The following is a 21,947-nucleotide window of genomic DNA, read 5'->3' as shown; positions in this document are numbered from 1 at the left end:
CTACTGTTAACATAAACAGCTTAACATGAAGTAGGAAAGATAATTCATCCTAAGCAGTCTTACAGTTGGGACAGTGGTTCATGTAGCAGATACGAGTCACACCACTTCTTAGAGTTTGCTCAATACAACTGATTTCCTTTATTGAACAGCAGCTTCAATAGATTTATTATCTCATTTCTTATTTCTTCCTTTTTACATTAAATCTGTACAAGATAGAGAGGCCGGCAGGGATCCTGGCTCAGAGTTACCCAGGTCAATTTAAGGGACCACACATTTTTACAGGGACAAAAAGGGGTGCTGTTGATGAGGAGAGAAAATCCAGAAGCTGCCAAGGAGAGTGGGTTTTTTTCTGGAAAATATCAATTAGCAGGGAGAAGAGACCATTAGGGCTCATATTCATTCCATCATGCATTAATACACCGCTCTAGCTGGTACCACAAGCAACTAAAGTTCTGGTTCTGACAGGAAGCTAAATTCTGCTCTCCCTGAACCCTTGCAATCCCGCTCAAGTCAATGGGATTGCATGGTGGAAGACCTGAATTTGGCCCAGCAGCTTTAAGATAAATACCCACAGGGACATCATGGCAAAATACATCGCATACTTGCATGTTTGTTTTCCACAAAACTTTCCTGTGACAGATCTGAATGGAATTACATGATGACACAGGACTGAAGGGCAAAACCTCTTTAACTGACTTGTAGAATATGGATCTCAACTATTTATTGTCATTAGTGTACCAAGTCTGAGTTCTTTACAGATGATTAAAGTCTAAAGGGATTTCAATGGGAGTTTGGTTCCGAAGCATTTTTGAAAATCCCAGTAAGTACCTACCTGCATCTTTAGGCACCTAAATATATTCAACAATCTGGGCCTGTTATGCTGACCAATATTGTCTCATTGTTTCTATGTAGTCCCCTGTCTGTCTATATCCATCTGTTCTCTTGTCTTATACGTCGATTATAAGCCCCTTAGGATAGGGACCATCTTTTTGTTCTGTATTTGTAAAGCACCTAGTACAATGGGATTCTGGTCCATGACTTGGGCTCCTGGCCACTACAGTAATACAAATAAATAAAAATAAGCAGCCCCACTGTCTTTGAAAGAAAATGATACTTTGGCTCCTAAGCAACTTTGGTGCTTTTGAAAAGAGGATTAGGGTAACATTTTCAAAAGCGTCCAAGTGACTTAGTAGCTTCATATTACAAACCCTTGAGATAATAACGAGCCATATCCTGTGGACAATATAACTTCAGATATAGCGCAAAGTTTTCAACTACTGGTGTTGTTTTTATATCTGTAATCTGAATTATTTGAAATGCTTAACACTTTCTCTTGTGCTATTCATATAAGTGATCCTGAAAGCTGGTTTTCATCATTTTCTTGTACTGTTTCCTTATGTTTTATTGTTGCAGTTAGGGATTCTTTTGTAATTAATCCATGAAACATGTAATTATGTCTAGTAATTCTTCCATAGATATTTTAGTTGGACGCATGGATATATCTCTTGCTTATGTTCAAATGTGAAAGAAGTAGAACCAATCTAAGAATGCCAATTAAAAAGCTACTTCTGACATAACGCTATAGGCTGACTTTCCTCATATTGCAAGTTGGGTTTTATAATTGTATTTCTTCTGAAATACTCAGTGTGGATCCCTGACAGGTTGTCCATTTGCAGGTACTTTCTAACTTCAAAGCCACAGTGTATATCTGTCCTTCAACAGCAAGAAATACACAGGATTCATCACATCTCATCTTCCACCTTGCCCCATATCCAGTATATTCTGTGTCTTCTTAAAAAGTGGGTACTTGGGAAATTCTGCAAATAGCTTTTAAATCTGAGTATTTAAAAGTCAATACATTTCTAATAACCAGATTCTACTTTTACAAACTGTCACTCACCGTAGCACGTATTACTTTACTTGTAAAAATAACCCAGAGACAAGGTGTGTTTGTATAGTTGTTGTCCGATATTTATTACTGTGATTTTAGGACTATGAAAAATTTTTGTGCAAAAACTAAGCACAGAATGTTGTTTGAGCTGTTATGTTTCAGGGCTACATTAAAGGAACTCTGGGATTCTAGATTTATTTTTAATCACATGACAAAATTCACATTTAAATAACCATTGCCAAACTCTACCTTATGTTTGATTGAAGTTACCATCAGGCTTACCTTGGAAACAAGACTAGCTCTATAGGCAGCAAGTGCCTTTAGGTATTCTTTTTTGGCAGCTTCTGTTTTCCTTTTATATATCTGTTAAAGAGACCACAATTAACACCAACTTCAGCTTACACATTTTTCACCATAAAACAGCACTTGCCAGAATAGGGTCATACTTGTATACATGCAAGGAATTAAAGATATGGTCCTGCTTTTCAGTCTATAACCCCCCGCCCCCAACAGACACACGTGATTTTTCTTCTCTTAAAATGTTGACAACTAGCCTTACACTGAAAATCATATTACCTTTCACTGTACACTATCTACTCCCGTAGATGAACTTCAGTTTTCACCTTACTGCCTTCCTGTTTGGATTTTAACCGCAGTATCCTAATGTTTTCCTTATCACTAATCATATTATTGTTCTATGGCTGCTACAAATTGCTATAGTGAATGATCTTAGCTGGTGGTCAGTAAGTATGACATTTTTTTCGACAAGATGTTGCCTATTATTTTCTCAATTCATGCATAGGAGTTATGTGGCTATGAAGAGGAACACAACCCCTAAGGAAGAACAGCTAATCTCTAAAAACTCATTCTACTGTACTAAGTTTTAAAATGAGCTATGAATAAAATTTCAAACACTAGGCTGATATAGTGAGGCACACAGGGTTGGCTTCAAAGGTTTGAAACCAACAATCTTTGTAACAAAGGTTCATAAAGAAGATCAAAGGAAATGGAAAATGTGTTGCACCTTCCCTTCTTCTAGTCTAACTTTTGAGTATAGTAAAAAAGAAAAAAGCTTGACAATATATTATTTAATTATATATAACTGTGTACTGGGATGCCTCACCCAAGCTTTCTCCAAACTGACCTGTAAAGACTGGACTTGATGGCAACAGAGTTATCTAAATGAATTGATAGGCCACCAAAGTTCGATACCACCATAAGACTCCTATAACGACACGCTGTTCTGCGGTCAGCTCCTCAGCAACTGTAAATCAGCATAGCTCAGTGGAGCAACATTGATACACACTCGCTGACAATCTAGCTCCTGTTATTTACTTAACAGGATTGTCATTTTACTTCTTGTAATATACTATTGCATAACTGCAGTCTGTTCTTTATTACCTGTTTTTGTTCTTCTCCTAAACTGTCCCACATAGATGCTACTATTTTTGAAACCTCTCCAAATGTAGCATTAGGATTCTGCCCTTTAATTGCAGCCTGTGTGTCCCTGAAGAATAGAGCATATGCTGACACTGGCTTTTGTGGTTCATTGGGATCTTTCTTTTTCTTCTTCTTTGGAGTCTTGGGCTTCTTGCCAGAATCTGGAGCAGCTCTTTTTTCTCCAGTAGCCTAAGAAACAGCAACAAAAATCATTGCCTACACAGTATATTCAGATATATGTGTGTATGAAAAATCCTCAGTAGTTCTATTAAACAACAAATGAATAAGATTAATGGACAGGTAACGTTTTAGAATCCTGTTGTGCAACCGTTACTCCTAAGTAGAATTAACTCAGGCATTTAATCCCATTGGCCTTAATGGAACTAAATGGGTGTGTAATAACTATTCAACATGACTAAGGGTTGCAGACTCAGCCCCTTAAGTTTTAGATGGGAAGAGCATCTCCTGGATATAATTTCTATAAAAATTAATACAGGATACATTACATATTTTGTGCATTCTCTATGAAAGAATAGATTTCAGCAACAGAAACTCAAAAATAAGAAGCTTAGGGGCACCTCCTGGTCCCTTGGCTAAGCCTGTTAACCCCTTGGGCCAGGGGTTACAAATACTTTCCTCTGGCTACAGAGCTAGAGTGAACACACACTGCTATACCTCTCTAACTCCACCACTTCCTGTGGGTTGATGGGTGGAGAAGCAGTGAACAGATGGATCCATGTAGTCATCAGTTCCCTGCCAGGGATCCTCCCCAAACCTCACTGAGGCTGGTACACACGAGACTCTCCTGAGGACCCCTCCAAGAGTCACAGAGGGGGCTTCTTACAACATGTCTATGCTCCTTGCATTCTACCGCATTCTGCTGTTCTAGGATACTCTGTGGCAGCAGAGGGATATGGTGAAGAAAGGACTTTCTCCATAATATTACTTTGGTATATGATGACCCTATCCTGCAGGGCTTTCACATGCACAGTTCCCATTGGTTTCATCAGGAGATCTGCATGGGTAATACATGCAACCCTAACCCTAAAATAAATTTTAATTGCTAAAATATTTGTATTAATTTCAGTTGATCCGGCCAGAATAATTCCTTTGCTAATAGGTCTATTTAAATCTCAATGGAAATGAACTACAGGCATACTAAAACTTTCATAAAAAGGGAAAGGTCAACCTTTATTTCTAGAAAAAAGCATGTATAGTTAAATATAAGATATTAAAGAATGTTAAAATGTCAAAACAGTTATAAGATAGCGCAAACTGACTGATCATATCTATAAAATCTGAAATTTGTCACAGAAATAGGCCTATACATACATACGTGCCTAAGATATCCTCCTAAAATCACTAAAAAGCTATATTATGTACACTTCATAAGCAAATATAGTTTTACTAAGTAAAGAGGTCACCCAGAGCATATGAATATTGCCACAATCATATACTCCACTACTGAAATACTTGTATATTTTACCTGGCCGGCCACACTGCAGTGAAGTCAGCAGTTCTATTGCTACGTATTCAAAACTATATTATATATGGTCATATATATTATAACACATACTATAACTTACTCTGTTTGATTCATCTGCATCCTCTTCATTTATAGAGCTGGATGGGGAAGGAGTTGCTGATTTACTTGCAGGAGGTGAAGGAGAAGTATGTGGCAAGCTAGTGCCTCCTAAATTTAGTCCCAACTGTGCACTTAGCTGAGACTGGTTAATGGTGGTTAACTGACTAGGAGGCATAATTCCTGAACGAGCAGCATCAGTCATATGAACAATCGATCTCATAATCAAAGAATGATCCTGGCGATACTGTGAAATTTGTGAGTGGCTATGATCCTAAAAAGCATGGAAAGAGCAAATATTTAGCAGCGACCATAAAATAATGTTATGGATAGTTTTAACAGTCTTATTTAGTTGACACTGTCAACTTGAAATCTAGTCAGTTTAAAAAATGAGTTAAAAGCAGCTTCAGGTATAACACCTTCCCCAGAGTCCCCCTGCCCATTTTTGTGGCATTACAATCACATTTCCCTATTCTTTAAAATGTTTTCCACCTGTCATTGCTGTGCAGTATACCGACCAGAACAACAAGGGGAAAAGACTGACTGACTGTGCAGGGGAAACTTTGAAACTGACTAGACACAAATTGCTGTCTACGCACCAAGTAAACAAAATGAAAAAAACAAACAAATGTACGTTTTCCTCTACTGAATAGCAACTCAGTTATTACATAGCTCTTATCTGTAACCAAAATAGGTTAAAAAATAATTCATACTGAAGTGGAATCTTTAAGTTCTTTTAAGCAAAGAACCTGTTGTGTCTGGAACTTAGACATTGCAGCATGCTAGTGCACAGTTCAAATAATTCAAATCACTGCTAAAAAACCCATTCTGCAGGTAGCCTACAAAAAAGTAAATATACAAAGATAAAAATAAAAACCAAATAACTAAGTACACATGGAATTAACAAGCTACATCCTAATCATCAGCCTTATTTTTCTTGCATATTGTGTCTCTGACACCCACCGTTTGTGGGTTTTTTGTCTTTACAGATCATAAACTCTTGAGGGCCAGGACTGCTTTCTTATAAATCTGTACAGTACCTAGCCTGTTTATAAATAACAACAGAGACCCTTAATGTAAAACAGACTGGAATCTGTCTATGCATAAAAAGGTTTTATTATTTGTAAGTATAAAGAAGATCAATGTTCCATAAAAGAACATTTAAAATTGAAAGAAAAAATGGTAATTTATAGACCACACTTAGTAAATGGAGAGAATAAAAATCTCACAAATTGATTTAGAAATCTGCCTAATCTATATTGTCCAAACAGAGGGAAATGCAAGAAGTAAATTAGATTCTGAAAATTATTTCAGTGGTAATGATCTACAGCATAATTATTTGCTTATAAAGGAATACTTAAAGAAATACTGTAGAACCTCAGCAAACTGCAGATTTGTGAAGTGCTCAATTTACAGTCCATCCCCAACTTCCCTGCTGGTTGCTGAGCTTACTTGAAACACTGGCCAGAAGCATCTCAGTAGGACCTGATAAGTGCTGAACTTATCTGACAATCTGGAGCTTATTTAAGTGCTTCAATAAGGCTCAACTCTTTCAGAATTGCCCCCAAAGAATCTGACTAGAGCTGGTCAGAAATTTTCAACAAAGCATTTTTTAAAAAAATTTTTAGAAGTCAATTCACCAAAACCAGAAGTGTTTATGAAACAGGTTCACATTCAACAAACCTCCTGACTCCAAAAAACGTGTAAAAAAGTTTCAGAAATGGTCAAAACATTTCATGTCAGCTTTTTTTTTTTTTTTTTTTTTTAAGATTTTGATATTTTGTTCCATTTCACATCAGGAAAAAATTTCAATATCTCAAAAATATACACATTATGGGAAAACCATTTCCTGAAAGCTCCAAGGTATGAAAATCTGGCCCTAAGTGCTGTAGGGGTTGGTAGTGGACGGTGATGTTCATTCAACTTTCTATCCTCCTCATCTGTTGGAAACAAGATTGCCCAGCCCCTCTCACTTCCCCAGAGCACCCAGTCAGTGCCCCTTCTACATTAACACAGAATCTAGGGTTCTCTTGTTTTTGTGCTGATACCCACTGAGGAAGCCTCCTTCAATTTGCAGAGTGGTCTAGCACACAGCTATGGGATGATGGATGTTTCCAGTGCCAGAACGCACCAGGCTGTGGGACAGCCAGGCTATCTGTCACACAAAACACCCAACCATACCAAGAAGTAGTACTTCACTGGGGTCCAACACAGATGCACTAACCCTCCAAATTCAAGGTACAGATCTCTACATGCTGGGATCTCAGAACCTGCCAACAGCTTCCCCAAATTTCCCATGGTCTACGAGCTGCTGCCAGCTGGGCTGCTCACCCCTGCTGGACTTCATTTTTCTTATTTCTCAAATGCTTTTATTATCTCCCACCTCCAAGAAAAGGAACCTAGTTCCTTAGAGATGAATGTGTGTGCCAAAAATGAAGCACTTGATATAGAAATGTTTAAACCATCAGACTGATTAACTGAAATGCCTATTTGCTTCAGGGCACCTTTCTGGGAAATTTACTACCGCTAACTATAGGGTCACTCTGATTTAGAATTATATTGACAGTGGCATCTGGAAGTCGTTCCAAGGTTGTTGTTTTTTTTAAGGGATATCACTTTCTGTACATTAATTAAGTCCTTTTGCTTTACAGACACTCTTTTACTGCATAAAGAAAAAAACTGCTGTTAAAACAAAGGTGGAGATAATCAGAATTCGCTTTCTTTGTGGGTCATGCACAAAGCGGTTTCTAGGAAGTATTCTACCTCTAAAAGACTAGTTTTCCTTCGCTTCCTTGCTGTTACACAAAACCATCTTTCACAGTCTTTATACCAAAGCAGCAGAATACGAAGCCATGGGTTACAAATAATTGACTCTAAGTCTTGACATTTTGGTTGAGTCTATGACTTTATTGAAACTAAATGCTCTTGACTTTGCACCGACTCAGAATTTAATTTTATACACAAGCCCATGAATTGTTAACTGTTCCTTCTTTTGACATGTTTGTGTGGGAAAGGGGGAGTTCTCTTTTTTTTCACCTCTTTGTATTTCTTTATTATTCCCTTCCGTTTTGCCTCAAAAAAATTTAAGTAAAAACACAAATTGGAAAGTTAGTAACATTTCATCACTGGAAATGGCTAACTGGCATCAAATAGAAAGTCTGATATGAAAAAAAAAATATTTTAAAGGTTAATTTCTGGTTCTTATATTTTGATTTGGTAAAAAAAATAGTTTCTATTGTCATGTGACAACCACCAGCAATACATTTGCTGCATTTATACTCAGTTATATTCCTAATATATGTATTTCAATAGCATGATGAATGGAGCGTGAATACAATTATTATTTTGTGGAGAGACATTGTGAATTTCAGTAGAATACTGTACGTAACTGTGCATGCAGAGGAGATTTCAGAAAAGGAAGTGGAAGAGCTGTTTATATTTTTATAATGGTCTGATGTGATAGTATGAAGGAATGGTATATACACAGTCCTAACTTTTTTGGTTCACAGCCTAGGTGAATCCCTTCTGAGCTTGTAAATCAACTTGAGGGCACTATTATCATGTAAAAGTCCACCAACATACCTTAACTGTTTATTTTTTTCCTAAAACATTTTAAGCATGGTGGATTCCTTATCAGTAACACTTCCTATAGAGTCAACAGGATCAGTAGCATTTCCTTCATTATCTAGAGAATTATGAGGAACTTTCACATATCAGAAGTATTCAGGGAAAGAATATAATCAGTGTTTGGATCACAGTGTCTATGTGATATTTTAATTCCATTAGTACTTGAAACACTGACAAGTGAAACAGTAAAGCTCACATATTCAGAATGCATCTTTTTGGAATAGTCAAAACAACAGATAATACTATGTACCCATTTCTAGAGCCTTGCACAGATACAAAATTTGTATCTGCATCCGAACGGCAATCTGCAAAAATGATCCGCGGATGAGGATATCCGCAGATTTGCAGGGCTCTACCAATTCGTATTATGAATTTACATGGGATTTGGTGTGGTTTTTTATTTGAAATGTGCACAACTTTCACAATATAACTCAAAACTTAGATCAGGTTTGCCAAAATATTCATCCATCTTTTAAGATGAACTGAATCAAGTTTTGAGTGAACCTTGTCTGATTTATGGTTTTGGGTTGAAATTGGACAATACTCCATGGTTCTGACCTGAAATGAGACAAAATGCAAGAGTCCAGTAGCACCAGGGCTAAATCAGGTTTGAATATCATAAGAATTAGGGGGTGCAAACTTATATGAATTTGAAATCAAAATGGGAAAGGATTTGTATGAACTCGGTGCTGACTGAAAACCCCAGGAGCCCAAGTCAGCAGACATGGGCCAGCTGCGTGTGTTTTATTGTAGTGTAGACGTACCCGAAGTTTCACATAGCTCTGCTTAATATCCCTCAAGAGCACTAAAGATAAAGTTACGGTGGAGTCCTGTGCAAAAGCACTGTTGTGAGGGAGTCAACAAACCCTGCCCCTTCCAGAACACCCATGCTCGGGGCAAGTCAATATTTAGCCTAAAATGTTTTATCACCAAAACTCTCCCCTCTCAAATTGTCCACAAGCAAATGTTAGTGTCCATTATATGTGTGTGCATAATTTAACTGTTCGTAGTCCTAGAGTTCTGCACTATTATCTCAGTGTAATGTGATACACAGAAGGCAAAATCAAAGGAACCAAGAGGATCTCCAGACATCAGACTGCTCACTGCTTTGCCAACCTAGTCTAACACTCTTTTCTGTAAGCATCCCTGTTTGTTTGTTTTTTTTTAAAAGGATTGTCCTTTTGAACTGTCCATCTCCCTCTTCCCTCCCCAAGTAATGGAGGCAATTACTGCAGTGCACCAGCACAATGTTGCAGACTTCACTATATGATATGCAATGCAGATACAACTGGAACTATATAGCCTTTCCTTCCAACCAAGGACAGTGCTAGATATTGCTCTTGTAACATCAAACTCACAAAACATCCAGCAGAAATCAAAGCGAACTATTTAGTATTCCTCTTGATAGAGCAGAGTGAAATTCACCTGGAGCAAGGGGCTAGCATGAACCTGTACACTGCTTACATCCCATTTAAACCCTATTTTGATGGTAACTTCTGTGTAATGGCATTGCATTAGTCTTCTGAAGACAGGAGAATTTCACCCTACATGAACATTTAATATGATATTTTAAAAATACAATCTGAATTTTAGGCTCAAATCACTAGAAAATTCACTCTTAAATATCATGGAGCAATCCTGAAGTCTTGATAACTTCAAAAATACTGTTAAAATCAAGGGGGCCAATCCAGAATAATTTATTTAGGCAACACTTCCACTTAAATTTCAGTGGGAGTCTTGCAGAAAAACAATGTCAGGACAGTCCAATAAACGTTTTGCCTGTATAAAGATACAGGACCAGGATCAAACTCTGAACTTTGTGGGTCAGTTTTTTACAGAAGGATATGGTAAATGTCCCCACAGAAGTATGTATTACAAATCCTACACTTACGTGTGCAAATTACTCTGTGGGTATACCAACTACCCCCTGGAAAGTTGACTTAAAACATTACACATTCTATTATCCTTCAGATTTGTCACTGTCAAGATAACATAAGCCAATGTGATATACCAACTGATAAATTTACTTCAATATAAAAAGCAAAACCATCGCTTGTTCCTATCTGTAAATTACTCAGATTTTGTAAGTCAGCATCTCTCTGAAGGAAATCATCAATGTTCTCTCTCCACAACTGCAGTATAGATAAAAGAATCCATTAATCAAATTTGTAGAAGATTTGAATTTGTCCGCCAATCAAAAAAACATACTAACAGGATGCTTTTATCTGTCATAGATTAAATCCTTGTTTTATGAAATACAACACAAAGCTTTGCTCAGTATTGCCACCATTCAAGAAGTATTCATGTTTTCAAATATACAGATTAAATACCAGCCCAACTGTGGTTGCCAGCATCTCCTGTTCCACAGCCATGACCCTGTCTCACGTCTCTGGAGAGAGGAAAGTTTGCCTAGCCTTGTCCCACAACAACAGGAAAGGATAAATGACCATCTCCATTCACAGGGAATTAAGGCTGCAAGATACATCTAGAAGTTCCTCTGGATAGAGGAGAAATGCACAGGTTCTGCTACCTGAAAACACTTAGGCTGTTTTAAATCTTCTGGTCTAAGTGCACTACAAGTCTCTCAGGTCAAAAAGCCATTCTCCCTTCCACTCATACAGGCACAGTTCATCCCCTGGAGACCCCAGAGATCTCAGCAAGACCACATATCTCCTCATCATTACACGCCTGAAAGGGAGAAAGTTTTGGATATCTCTCAGTTCCTTTCTCACACAAAGAGCAAACAAAGGAGCAACTAGTGAATCACCCCTAGATCTAGGTGAGTGTCCTTTTCTGCTGGCTTGATCTCACATATCTCCATGTCACATCTCATTAAGGCACAGAATTTTCTTATATGCCTCCCTTCACAAACAAAACATGGGTTAGGAGGTGTGGCCAGCTCTCCCTACAGTCTGGGAGAGAATGTGTTTTAACTCCCTACTTCTAATCCTATGGTCCGTTCAGTTTTCTCTGATGTTTTTTCAGTCTGGCACCTGTCTTTCAGGCTCGGGCTGCCCATGGCTGTGGTGGTCCCTCTGGTAGCTCAGCTTCTCCATGTAGTCTTTTGTGTGCTGCACAACGTCTGCCAGCATAGACAGTTGATGTGGGTCCACCCAAGTCCGCAACTCTTGAGCAGACAGCCTAAAACCAATCCATAATTTCTTTCATTGACTAATACTCAGGCTTGAGACACCAAGTCACCTCATAGGTTAGTTGCTAGGTGAAGGAGTGCAGCCACAACCCTGAGGAAAAGACCTTCCCCCCAGAAATGCTGCTGGTACTTCTCCTCAAAAATCCTAACCCAGTCTAGGATGGCAGCCAGGGACAATGAAGGTAGTCAGTGGCAGCGTTCTTACCAAAGGCCAGAAAAGAACTTGGAAAGGAGCAAAATGGACAGCCCAAGACTACTCCCAGGCAACAGCAGTGTCCATCTGCTCAAAGGTGAGCAGGCACTGTCATCATTCAGTCCCATCTCGAACAGAGAAAGGATGATGGGTATTAGAACATAAGAAGGGCCATACTTGGTCAGACCAAAGGTCCATCCAGCCCAGTATCCTGTCTGCCGACAGTGGCCAATGCCAGGTGCCCCAGAGGGAGTGAACCTAACAGGTAATGATCAAGTGATCTCTCTCCTGTCATCCATCTCCACCCTCTGACAAACAGAGGCTAGGGACACCATTCCTTACCCATCCTGGCTAACTGCCATGAATATCGATAGCCTAAATGGTGTCTTCTGGAACATTTGCTCCTGGAATTGCTGCTGTTGGAGTTGGACTGCAGACTGGGCTTGCTACTACTATTCTTAGAACTATCTTGGTGGTTCTTGTCAGTCTGCAGCCTGGGTCTGCTGTGGCATATCATCTAAGTCAGGACTTCCTCCAGGTTTCTTCTTTTATACCACTTTTGCAAAGAGATTAAAAAAAAAAACAACCGTAAACCATGTGTGATAGTTGCCTTTTCCAACTACATTTCAAAAGCAATCCATACATGGTGTGGATCTCACTTCTGTCTTGGAGCTTGGTTCTGTTAACACAGAAATTAACAAGATAACAAATTCCGCTCACTCCTTCACTCCACAGAACTCATCCGACACTTGGCTGCTCCTAGACTGAAAACTCTTCTATATATTCCTGTAGTGCCTATCACAATATTGTCTCAGCCTGGTTGGCTGAAAGACAGTCCTGCTATATTAATTAATTTTTCTTCCTCAGTGCTCAACCACAGCCTAGATCCTTCCTCTCTCTTTCTAGAAAGCCCCTCACATATCTGGAAGGGGTAATAAGTCGTCACCTGCACCAGTGACTTAGCAAAACCCCTTCATATTTACTAGAAGCAACATCACCAGCTCACTGGATGGGTGTCTCAGGCAAATGCTGCCAATCTGTATCATATTGCTGCTACTGAACTTAATCTAAGGTTTCTATGATATGGTACGAGTCCATTTTGACTAATGGACCAATAATGGGGATTCTCATTTCAGTATACTCAGTTTCCATTTTGCTCCGAGTTACATCATTTTTTGAAAGAGCATTTGGGGTTTTTGTTTGTTTGTACTGTAACAAGTTCACTAGCACCTGGATTTGTTAAATTTGTATCAAGAAGAGAGAAGGAGGAAACATGTCTTATAGCAAAGTGACTTTTGTCTGCACTGAAACATACAAAATTAAACTGGCATTGAGGGCATAATAAACTAGAGTCTGCAAAGACCAGTTAGATGTTTTAGTCCATCATCAAGACAGGGAAGGACTGTATTTGCTTTAGTGTTGTGTCAAACTGCAGTGGCTGTAGCCGGGATTGTTACTGTAAATTGAGTGGGCTATATATACTGTTTATTTCCACCTCTAGAAATCCCAAAAGTTGTTCAACTAAGCATTGAACTCAAATTTGCAGGTATAAAACCAAGTGTCACAATTCCAATGCACACTGGTATTGCAAAGCCTTAACTGAGAATTAAGGGACTACTCCTCCAAGGTGCTAAGCATCTTTTGAAGGGCACTAAATACACACAACTCTCTCCGACTTCAATGAAAGCCAAATGCATGCAGCTTCTTGCAAGATTGGTCCCTAAGAGTACCCTTTCGTTTTAGTTACACTTAGTCAACAGCAATTATTTATTTTGAGATCATGTCTGTGGGTATCTTATTTCTTGAAAGGGGTGACTATAAAAACTACTATTCCTAAAGTACAACTCAAATATAAAACAGACTAATACTTCTGATCTTAATCTGAACTTTAGTGGCCCATAGTTTCTTGAGAAAAAAATCAAATCACGGAAAGTAAAAGATCTCTTCTGGTGAGAATGGCCACTGTTCTTATAAATGAATAATTATCACCTTCCAGAATTAGTTGTATTTTTTCCTATTAAGGATGGCAATAAACATGTTCATAACAATAACAAGGGCTTGTTTTAATAGAACGTTCCAGGCATTAAACACATTAATGACCCATGAAATAACTGTTTTATCTGTAACACATTAAACATAGCTATAACTCTGTATTAATTGAAAACCTACTCCTCTCTCTCAAAATATAAAATTATAAACCAAATATTTTAAAAAAGATTACATGGAAGTTTCTTTGTAAATGAAAATTAAAGATATAAATTAGAGGTATGCAGTCATGTGCGATGAAGTAATTGCCTGAAATGAAGACTTTTTTACCATTTAAACTAGTTTTTTTTTAGCTTTAATTTTTGCCATTTTGAGTTAATCTAGTCACTGAAAAGCTAAATTAGCAATTTGGGATTGAATACAGTAAGATTCAGATCTTTAAGTAAAAAGCACCACTGTTTTGAGATGTTTATAACATTTCCTTCTTTGGTTTGCGTATTTACTACCCTCTAACAGGATAAAAATTGCAACTAAATTCTTTAAGGCCATGACATCGGTTCACTGTTTATTTAAAAGTCTCTTCTTATTATCTCAGTTATAGCCACCATCATTTTTTGATTTTTGACCTCAAGCCAACATTTAAATGGTAACATAATTAAAGATGAGTTTATTCCAAAATGAATTAAGTGTATCTGGGCAGGATCCTAAATGTAATCAGGGTATTGTCACAATCATAAAACTCAAATAGGATCAAATCCTCACCAAACAGAAAACACAATTTCTCCAACAGTCAGTAAAATATATGGAGCAATATATGTAAAATTATCAGTTTGTTTTTGTAAAATCTATACTTTTTTGGATAAAAGGGAAAAAAATACAACTGAAAAGAGAAAATTACTTTACTGTCTGTTTCTTAGATATCAGAAAGAGAATTTCAAAATTCATCAAAGCTAACCTTCTGTTATGTACAACAGGCTAAGCTGAAAAGAATGTTAACAAGTTCAATTTTCATTCAATCAGCACTACTGCTCTCTGAAATGTTTCAATGCAGGAAAGAAATAAAAATAATCTATATGGTAATTATGAGGATGAATCCCCAGTAACTTTCAGCTACATGAAAGGTCAGTTCTATTCAAGATATTTTATCAGTCCCCTGCACATACTCCTGTCCTGTCATTTTAAATCTGAACAGCATTTTATTTTCCCATTTACAGCTACCTGCAGAATTAAGTACTTAAGCCAAATAAGAAAAAAAAAGAAAGAAAGAAAGAGAAAGAAAGAAAGAAAGAAAGAAATGTTGAACGCTGGCAAAGGCTATAATAGCATGGAGATAAATCGTTCAGCTGCTCTCTCTCAAGCCTCTGGGGCTGCAGATTTTTCTTCTCCTGGTGCACTGTGGGTATTCAAAACTTGTTCAACATGATTTCATTTCATTTCAGGCACTGCCTGAGAAAACTAAATTACAGAATCAATCATACAGAAGGTCAGAGTGAGACTTCATTACAAGTATTGCATGCTTGCATGAATATCTTTCATTTATGACTGACCCAATATGTCACAATAGCTGTCTAGTAAAAATAATCCACTTTCTGAAATTGATGTACTACTGATGTCAATGCTACTCAGCAGGCTGGGCAGATTATAGAGAGGTGTTAAAAAAAGGGAACCCTCAGGAGCACAAGTTGTAGTTTTATAGAATTGCCATCTTTTGTAGATTAAAATAATTTTTCAGAATATCATCTACACAGACAACAGAGCCTCAGTGTAAAATGTTTTTGCCAGAATATTGCTACTGATTTCTACTTATTTTGAGTTAGATATTTATAAGTATAGTATCTGCATCATGTAAATCAAGGGTTTCTTTGAAGTCAAAAAAGCATCAACATTCCATTTTTCATTAATACATTTTTGAATACTAGGATTTTATTTGCATATTATTAAAATGTAAATGTTAATCATACTGCACTCCTTTTATCTCCCCTTTTTCGTTGCTGTTGCCTGTTTTTAAATGTAATAGCATGCATTTAAGTAAGATAAATGTATTGTGCTTGTTGCCAATAATAATGAAGCTAATCAGCAGTGTGACAAATTGTCACTCTTTTCTAAAGCAAAACCAATATGGCAGGGTAAGAAATCAGCCCCAATACATCATAAACTATCTTCTTCTTAATAGCATGACCAATTGTTAATCCATCAATACAATCTTTTAATAACTATTCTGGTAATAAACATCTTGATTGCACTTTGCATGAACTGAAGAATATAAGTCATAATAAATCAAGAATATAATGTAAAGTATTATTTATTATTTTTCTGGTCCTCCTATGGGGAGTATCTGAGGAGCTTGAAGAAGTATTATGATGTAGCTAGCCAACTCTGTACCCTCAGGGAGACATAGGAGAACCTTGACATAACCTATTTTTAACTATGCCTCCAGCGATTCTGCATTCAAGTTTATAGGTGAACATGTCAGGTAGTACATAGAACAAAGCCAAAGACACACTGTATTAATCATAATTCTGTCCAAACATTTTATTTTTTTCAAAATTTCTGATTTAAAATCTCATGACATTTCTTCAAGGTGAAATTCTACTGGACTTTGCAACAAGGTAAGGCTATATCAAGCTAAAATAACTATCACTTACAGTAAGCTCTCTAATAATTCAGAAAATGACCAATGAACTTGATGTGGTTCATCTCAAATTATTTTAACCGTTCATATTCAGCAAAGGAAACTACTGCTTGTTTTTCAGTATCTATAAACTCTCTCCTTTTGTAATTAGCCATAACAATTAAGCATTAAAATAAGACTACCCAAAATCACTGCATAAGAGCATTGTTCTGTAAGTGTATATGAATATCATAATTATTTTATGGCCCCCATCTTTAGTTCTTTCAGATATAGTAAATTCAATTGACCACGAAATGAAATTTCATAGTCAAAATGCCTCCTTTACATTTTTTTATTGCTGTAATAAAGTTTTTATAGCTCCCAGGCAAGGTAATTCATGAAATGTCTAATTTAAAGATGAATTCTAATATTATTAATAAATATTTACCAGTTGAATAAAGTGCCCATTTTCAATATAAAATATGATATACTGTTTTCATTATCTATTTTCAGAATGAAGATGATCCACTGGGAATGTATCTGAATAGTAGATAGAGATAAAGGAGTTTTGGGAAACCTGCACGATGACCCTTTTTTATTTTTTAAAGACCCTTAAGCTATCCAGTGTTTGTGGGCAGGGGAAGAGTTTGATTTAAGAAGAAAGGGGAGGAAAAAATGTCATCACTTAAAAACGTAGGCTGCCTCTCCCACAGTAAAACCCAGAGGGAACAGTCCTGGGGAGGAAATCAAGACACGAATCCCCCTGCAAAGTTCCTCCCTGGTCTTGGGCCACGGGACCTACCCGCACCGCTTCATCAGCTACCTAGTAAGGCAGCTCCATTAAAGCTGTGCTAACAGGGATTCCCACAGCTACAGCTTCCCCAGCACCACCTGAATTGCGGGGGGTGGGGTTTGGGTTAACGGTCTCCTCAGAAAATCTCAGAGGGGCTGGTGGGAGGATGAGGTGTGTGCTTGCCGAGGCTGCCTCCTGGCCCACCAGGAACTAGTCCTGCACCAATGAATCAATGGGAGCTATGGTGTCAAATTCAATGGGCACACAATCTAGCCCCCAGTGTCTACTCCTTCCCCCAGAGTGGGCCCTGGAAAAGGAAGGACATGATTCTGCAGAAGCGTAGCTAACCTAGTGGAGGTGGGAGGGTCAGTGGAGAAGAAGTGATCCAAATCAGAGGGTCTCTTCCATAAGCAGATCTGAAGGGGACCATCCAACACCATTATTTGTGGGGAATCACAAAATATGAAAAATGCAAAATTAAAAGCCGTATCCTGGTCACTTTGTTCACACAATCCAACTGGTAACACCAAGGAGAAGTATGCAGGATGTGGTCAAAAACATTCTATTATTTGTGCCTGAACTGGTTGTGGTGTGTGAACTGTATACCCATACAAATCACAACAGTTCAGGATTCCCTACTTCTTTGGCACATAATTCCCTACTTCTACTCCAAAGCCTGAGACTTTATTAAACTTTTTTCCTCTGGTTTAATCACTCCGTGTGCTCAAAACATACACAAATCCCAGGCAGGATGAGATCAGAGTAGAGGGATCGTATTCTGAAAGTTATGACTCCTGGCCATGGAATTATTTTGACTTTCTGCCTGCTCAGCAGTGAGATTCTTTTATTTATTTATTTTTAGTGTTAGCTATTTATCATGACCTTAATGGGAACATTCAAGTTTGCAATGAAGCCAGCAAGCTGTAATGGGCTTTCAGCTAGAATGGAGAAATCCAAAGAAACATTTGCTGCACATGTATTTGTAATTTTTTAAATTACTGCATCTTGGTAGAAATCTAATCTTTCCATGCTTTTACCTTATCTGGAGTGTTTCATTTTAAAAAATAAGACCATGTGTATAAAACTGTAAACTGACAATGTGACTTGCTTTCTTCTAGACCACTAGTAAACTTGCATTTTAATTTCACCACGCTAAGAAGAAGCTCCTAGAAAACTGCCAATCTGAATAACTATTAGTTGTATAACATATCTGTCTACCTGTACATATAGCCATTCTTTATTATGAAATACAGAGACTAATTCAAACTGTAGCCAAGGAGTTTAAAATGCTAAGTACAGTAAATTTACCACTGAGATTGGAAATAACTGTGGATCTGATAGCCTCACCCCAAAAACACTCAAAAAATGGGACCCGTAGGAGAAAAAACTAGGTTCCCTTTTGTAGAGTTCCCAGCAGATCAAGAAGTGAGATTTGAATCTCTGCACACTGGAATGAGCAAACACTGTGGGCAATAAAATACATGGACCCTGCAAGACACATGCAGATCTACTTGACATCATGGCAGTCTGTCTGAGGAACTGTGTCTTCCGAAAGTTCCCCCCACAACTTTCCCAGCCATATGGTCAGAGTCATCCTGGCCAGAGACTCCTCAACCCACTGCTATCCCAACAGACTTCCCACTAAAGTGGGAGTTGCACAGTATGAAAAGGCTCTGTAGAAAAGTTAATATATCTTAAGGTTTTACTAAATTTTTAGTAGATTCTGATTGGTGGGGTTAAAGGTGTACCTATCATGCTGGCCGAACCCTTCCCCACAGTCAGATCTCTACCTTGCACCCCATGCCAGGCTTTCCAGAGGACAAGGGCATAGATGATGCCTTGCCTCAGCCTACCACCACTCCCAGGGGCATGGACAAGCAGAGAGCCCCTGTTTGCGAGGATCCTCAAAGGACAATCTTATCCTGTATTTCCAAGCATAATCAAAATACTGAAAACAAACAAGTTATTAATTTAAAAAGATGAAATGCAGGGTTCTTAGAATAACTGCATGGAATTATACATACATAGTATAGTAAAATATTTCCTTTACTGTTGATAGATTGGTTCAAAAAGGAAAGGAAAGGAAATGAAGAAACATTCTCTGTATTATGCTAGCAAACCATCCCTGGTACTGTCAAGGCAGTCCCTTACCTTCCACTCAAAATACAGCCAAATAATTCCTTGGTAACTAACTTACCTAAGACAGGAGGAAGTTTTACAGGGGAAGAGCAGTTCTTTCAATTCTATAGAACAAATTCTGCCCTCAAAAGTGTGGATATAGCTCTCATGAACTTCCTCAGCAGTCCTGAGTGCATGCAGTGGTAGAATCTGGCCCATGGACATGGGTTTCTAAATCCAGTCCCAGAATGCAAATTCTTACGTTAACAGTATTACCAGGCTGGTTCCTTTATTGTAAAATAGAGAAATCCATTCATATGCAGCTCAACAATACATGGTTTATTAACAACAAAGCCCACATTCCTGAATCTACCAACATTTTCCAGTTGCCATAGAGAAGCAAATACACCGAACCCTTGCTAAAATGCGGGGTTCGGGATCCAGGTGCGGTACCGCGTTAACAGGGGGACCACGTTACCATGGATCCCAATTTAAATATTGAAATTTGGGAGCCATCGCCACAACCGCACTGTATGCGCATCCGCGCTCTAGCGATGCACGCTCTAGCGAGGGTCCGCTGTAATGCTATTCCATTAGTTGTAGTACTCCCTATCATATGTAAAGTGCTGCAGATACGCAGGTAATATTATCTATTTAATACTGGCAAATGTTTAAGGGTGACTACCGTTCCACTAGATCAGACGGATATTTTGAGAGGTCAATAAAAATAGGTATTTTTATATATTAAAAAAATCTGCATTTCTATGTTTTGACAGGTGCTATTAATTAACTGAAAGATACAAAGGACCATGCCTACCATATGCAATCCATTGCTATGGATTACACCATCTTGCTCCACAAGATTTCGTGATATTGTAATAGAAGGGAGATCCAAGCTCTGTGGAGGAAACTGGGGTGTAAATTCATTTCCTTGTCCAGGCAGCTGGTCGCTTAGACCCTGAAAGGGCAACAGTATATCTGCCATTCCCAGCGTGGGGTCTGACTCAGGAGGGGGCGTAATTGGTGGGATCTCAAACTCTTCATCTCCGAGGCTTGGAGTATGGAATGTCTGCTAAGGAAAAGAAAAGCAAACACATTAGAGTGCACCATTCTAAATATTCATTTTTGGATTTGCAAACCAAACGAATTCTGTATTATTTAGCTCTCAAATGAAAACTCTGTAAATAAATTTTATAAGTTTCATATACATAGGGCTTTGTGGATAAGTCTGATTAAAGATTTAAGTCTCATTATCATATGGATTTAATGGAGTATCAGCATTAACAGTTTTTAATGCGTACTTAATTAGCAACATCTGTCTTTGTTGTTAGATTGAACATCAGCCACACTGGATTTGGGCTGTATAACAAATTGCCACTTTATTTATATGTTTTTGAAATAGCATCAACAGCTTACATTATTCTCATGCTTCATAAAATACTGACAATTTTGCAGCACATACACTCCATTAATCCAGTACTGAACATGGCACATCTTTTGTTTCCTTTTTACAACTAACAAACATGAAATATTATAATTCAGTTTTTTATTTCTTTTCTACTCCACCTATGAAGTACAATGGACCCCTTTTCATAAGGGTTATTATTGGACCACAGAAATGTATACAATAGCAATAGTGAGTATAGTAGCTTCCAGTGTTTTCTGAAGCAAGCCAGCATGTTTGAACAGTGGGTTTTTTTATTAAGTAAACACCTGTTAAGATGCCTGGAGCAGAATATATACTGCCAGTTATCGTCAGGGTTTGTATGTGTATGTGTGTGTCTAAGATAATCTTTATTCAACTACAGTCTGGATCTGGCCTCTGCATTGATGACTTTTATTTGAAAAAAAAAAATGAACTAAGCTTATTCAGATTTCCTTCTTGTGAGTTAAATGAATTTCTGTATATTACTTCAGGTCCACTGCTTCTTAATAATAGAAATCTAATACTTGAAATTAGGCCATTTCACATATACCCAAATCAGGACTATCTCAATCAAACTCAGCAGTTGGCAAGCCTAAAATAGGCACTCTGTCTTGTTTTGGATGTGCAGCACTGCCCTGGGATTTATTTGTTTGTATTAGTTCAAAATTCTAGTTGAGAGGGACAAAAATTGTTTCATGTATTATTTATATTGTTTGAAAGAGTGTCTTAATTCCCGTTAATTTTAAAATGATATGTTCAGTGAAAGATCTCATTAAGTGCTGTAAATTGTCATCCTTCAGACTGTTAATGATGATATAAATTAATAACCGCTTGAGAGAAGATGGAAACTGAAACACAAGTAAAACCTTTGCTTGCATACAGAACCTGTCAGCTGTCATTATTGGTCTCTCACCAGAAATGATGAGGTCCCAGACTGCTACAGTCTGCAGGAGCATAGTGAGAGAGTCTGCTGAGACTCTAGCAGTCTCGCTTGATGCAGAATATCGCAACTTAATTCCAGATTTGAAAGCTGGTCCTGAATTAGGGAGACATTTGACTTTCATTGCCATGTTACAAAAGGCATACATTTTCTTAGTGTGGAGCGCTGAGTTCACAAACACAAAGGATG

The 21,947-nt window shown here is 37.8% G+C and overlaps 1 protein-coding gene across 4 annotated transcripts in view; it reads right to left on the bottom strand.

Moving 5' to 3' along the window:
- TOX3 (TOX high mobility group box family member 3) overlaps positions 1 to 21,947 on the bottom strand; it is a 101,929-nt gene that overhangs the window by 1,750 nt on the left and 78,232 nt on the right. For 2 of the 4 annotated variants that reach the window (XM_073307646.1, XM_073307644.1), the window contains exons 3-6: positions 20,210 to 20,461; positions 4,918 to 5,187; positions 3,293 to 3,520; positions 2,174 to 2,254 (exon numbers count right to left, since the gene is read on the bottom strand). In XM_073307646.1, coding sequence (XP_073163747.1) covers positions 2,174 to 2,254; positions 3,293 to 3,520; positions 4,918 to 5,187; positions 20,210 to 20,461 — 831 coding nt within the window. Of the gene's footprint in view, positions 1 to 2,173; positions 2,255 to 3,292; positions 3,521 to 4,917; positions 5,188 to 20,209; positions 20,465 to 21,947 lie in introns of all 4 variants that reach the window. The other 2 variants (XM_073307645.1, XM_073307643.1) reach the window with 1 other exon arrangement.

Source organism: Lepidochelys kempii, chromosome 12 (genome assembly GCF_965140265.1).
Source record: "Lepidochelys kempii isolate rLepKem1 chromosome 12, rLepKem1.hap2, whole genome shotgun sequence".
Taxonomy (NCBI): domain Eukaryota; kingdom Metazoa; phylum Chordata; order Testudines; family Cheloniidae; genus Lepidochelys; species Lepidochelys kempii.
The sequence above is the reverse complement of the archived record's forward strand: the minus strand, read 5'-3'. Positions and strand labels throughout refer to the sequence as shown.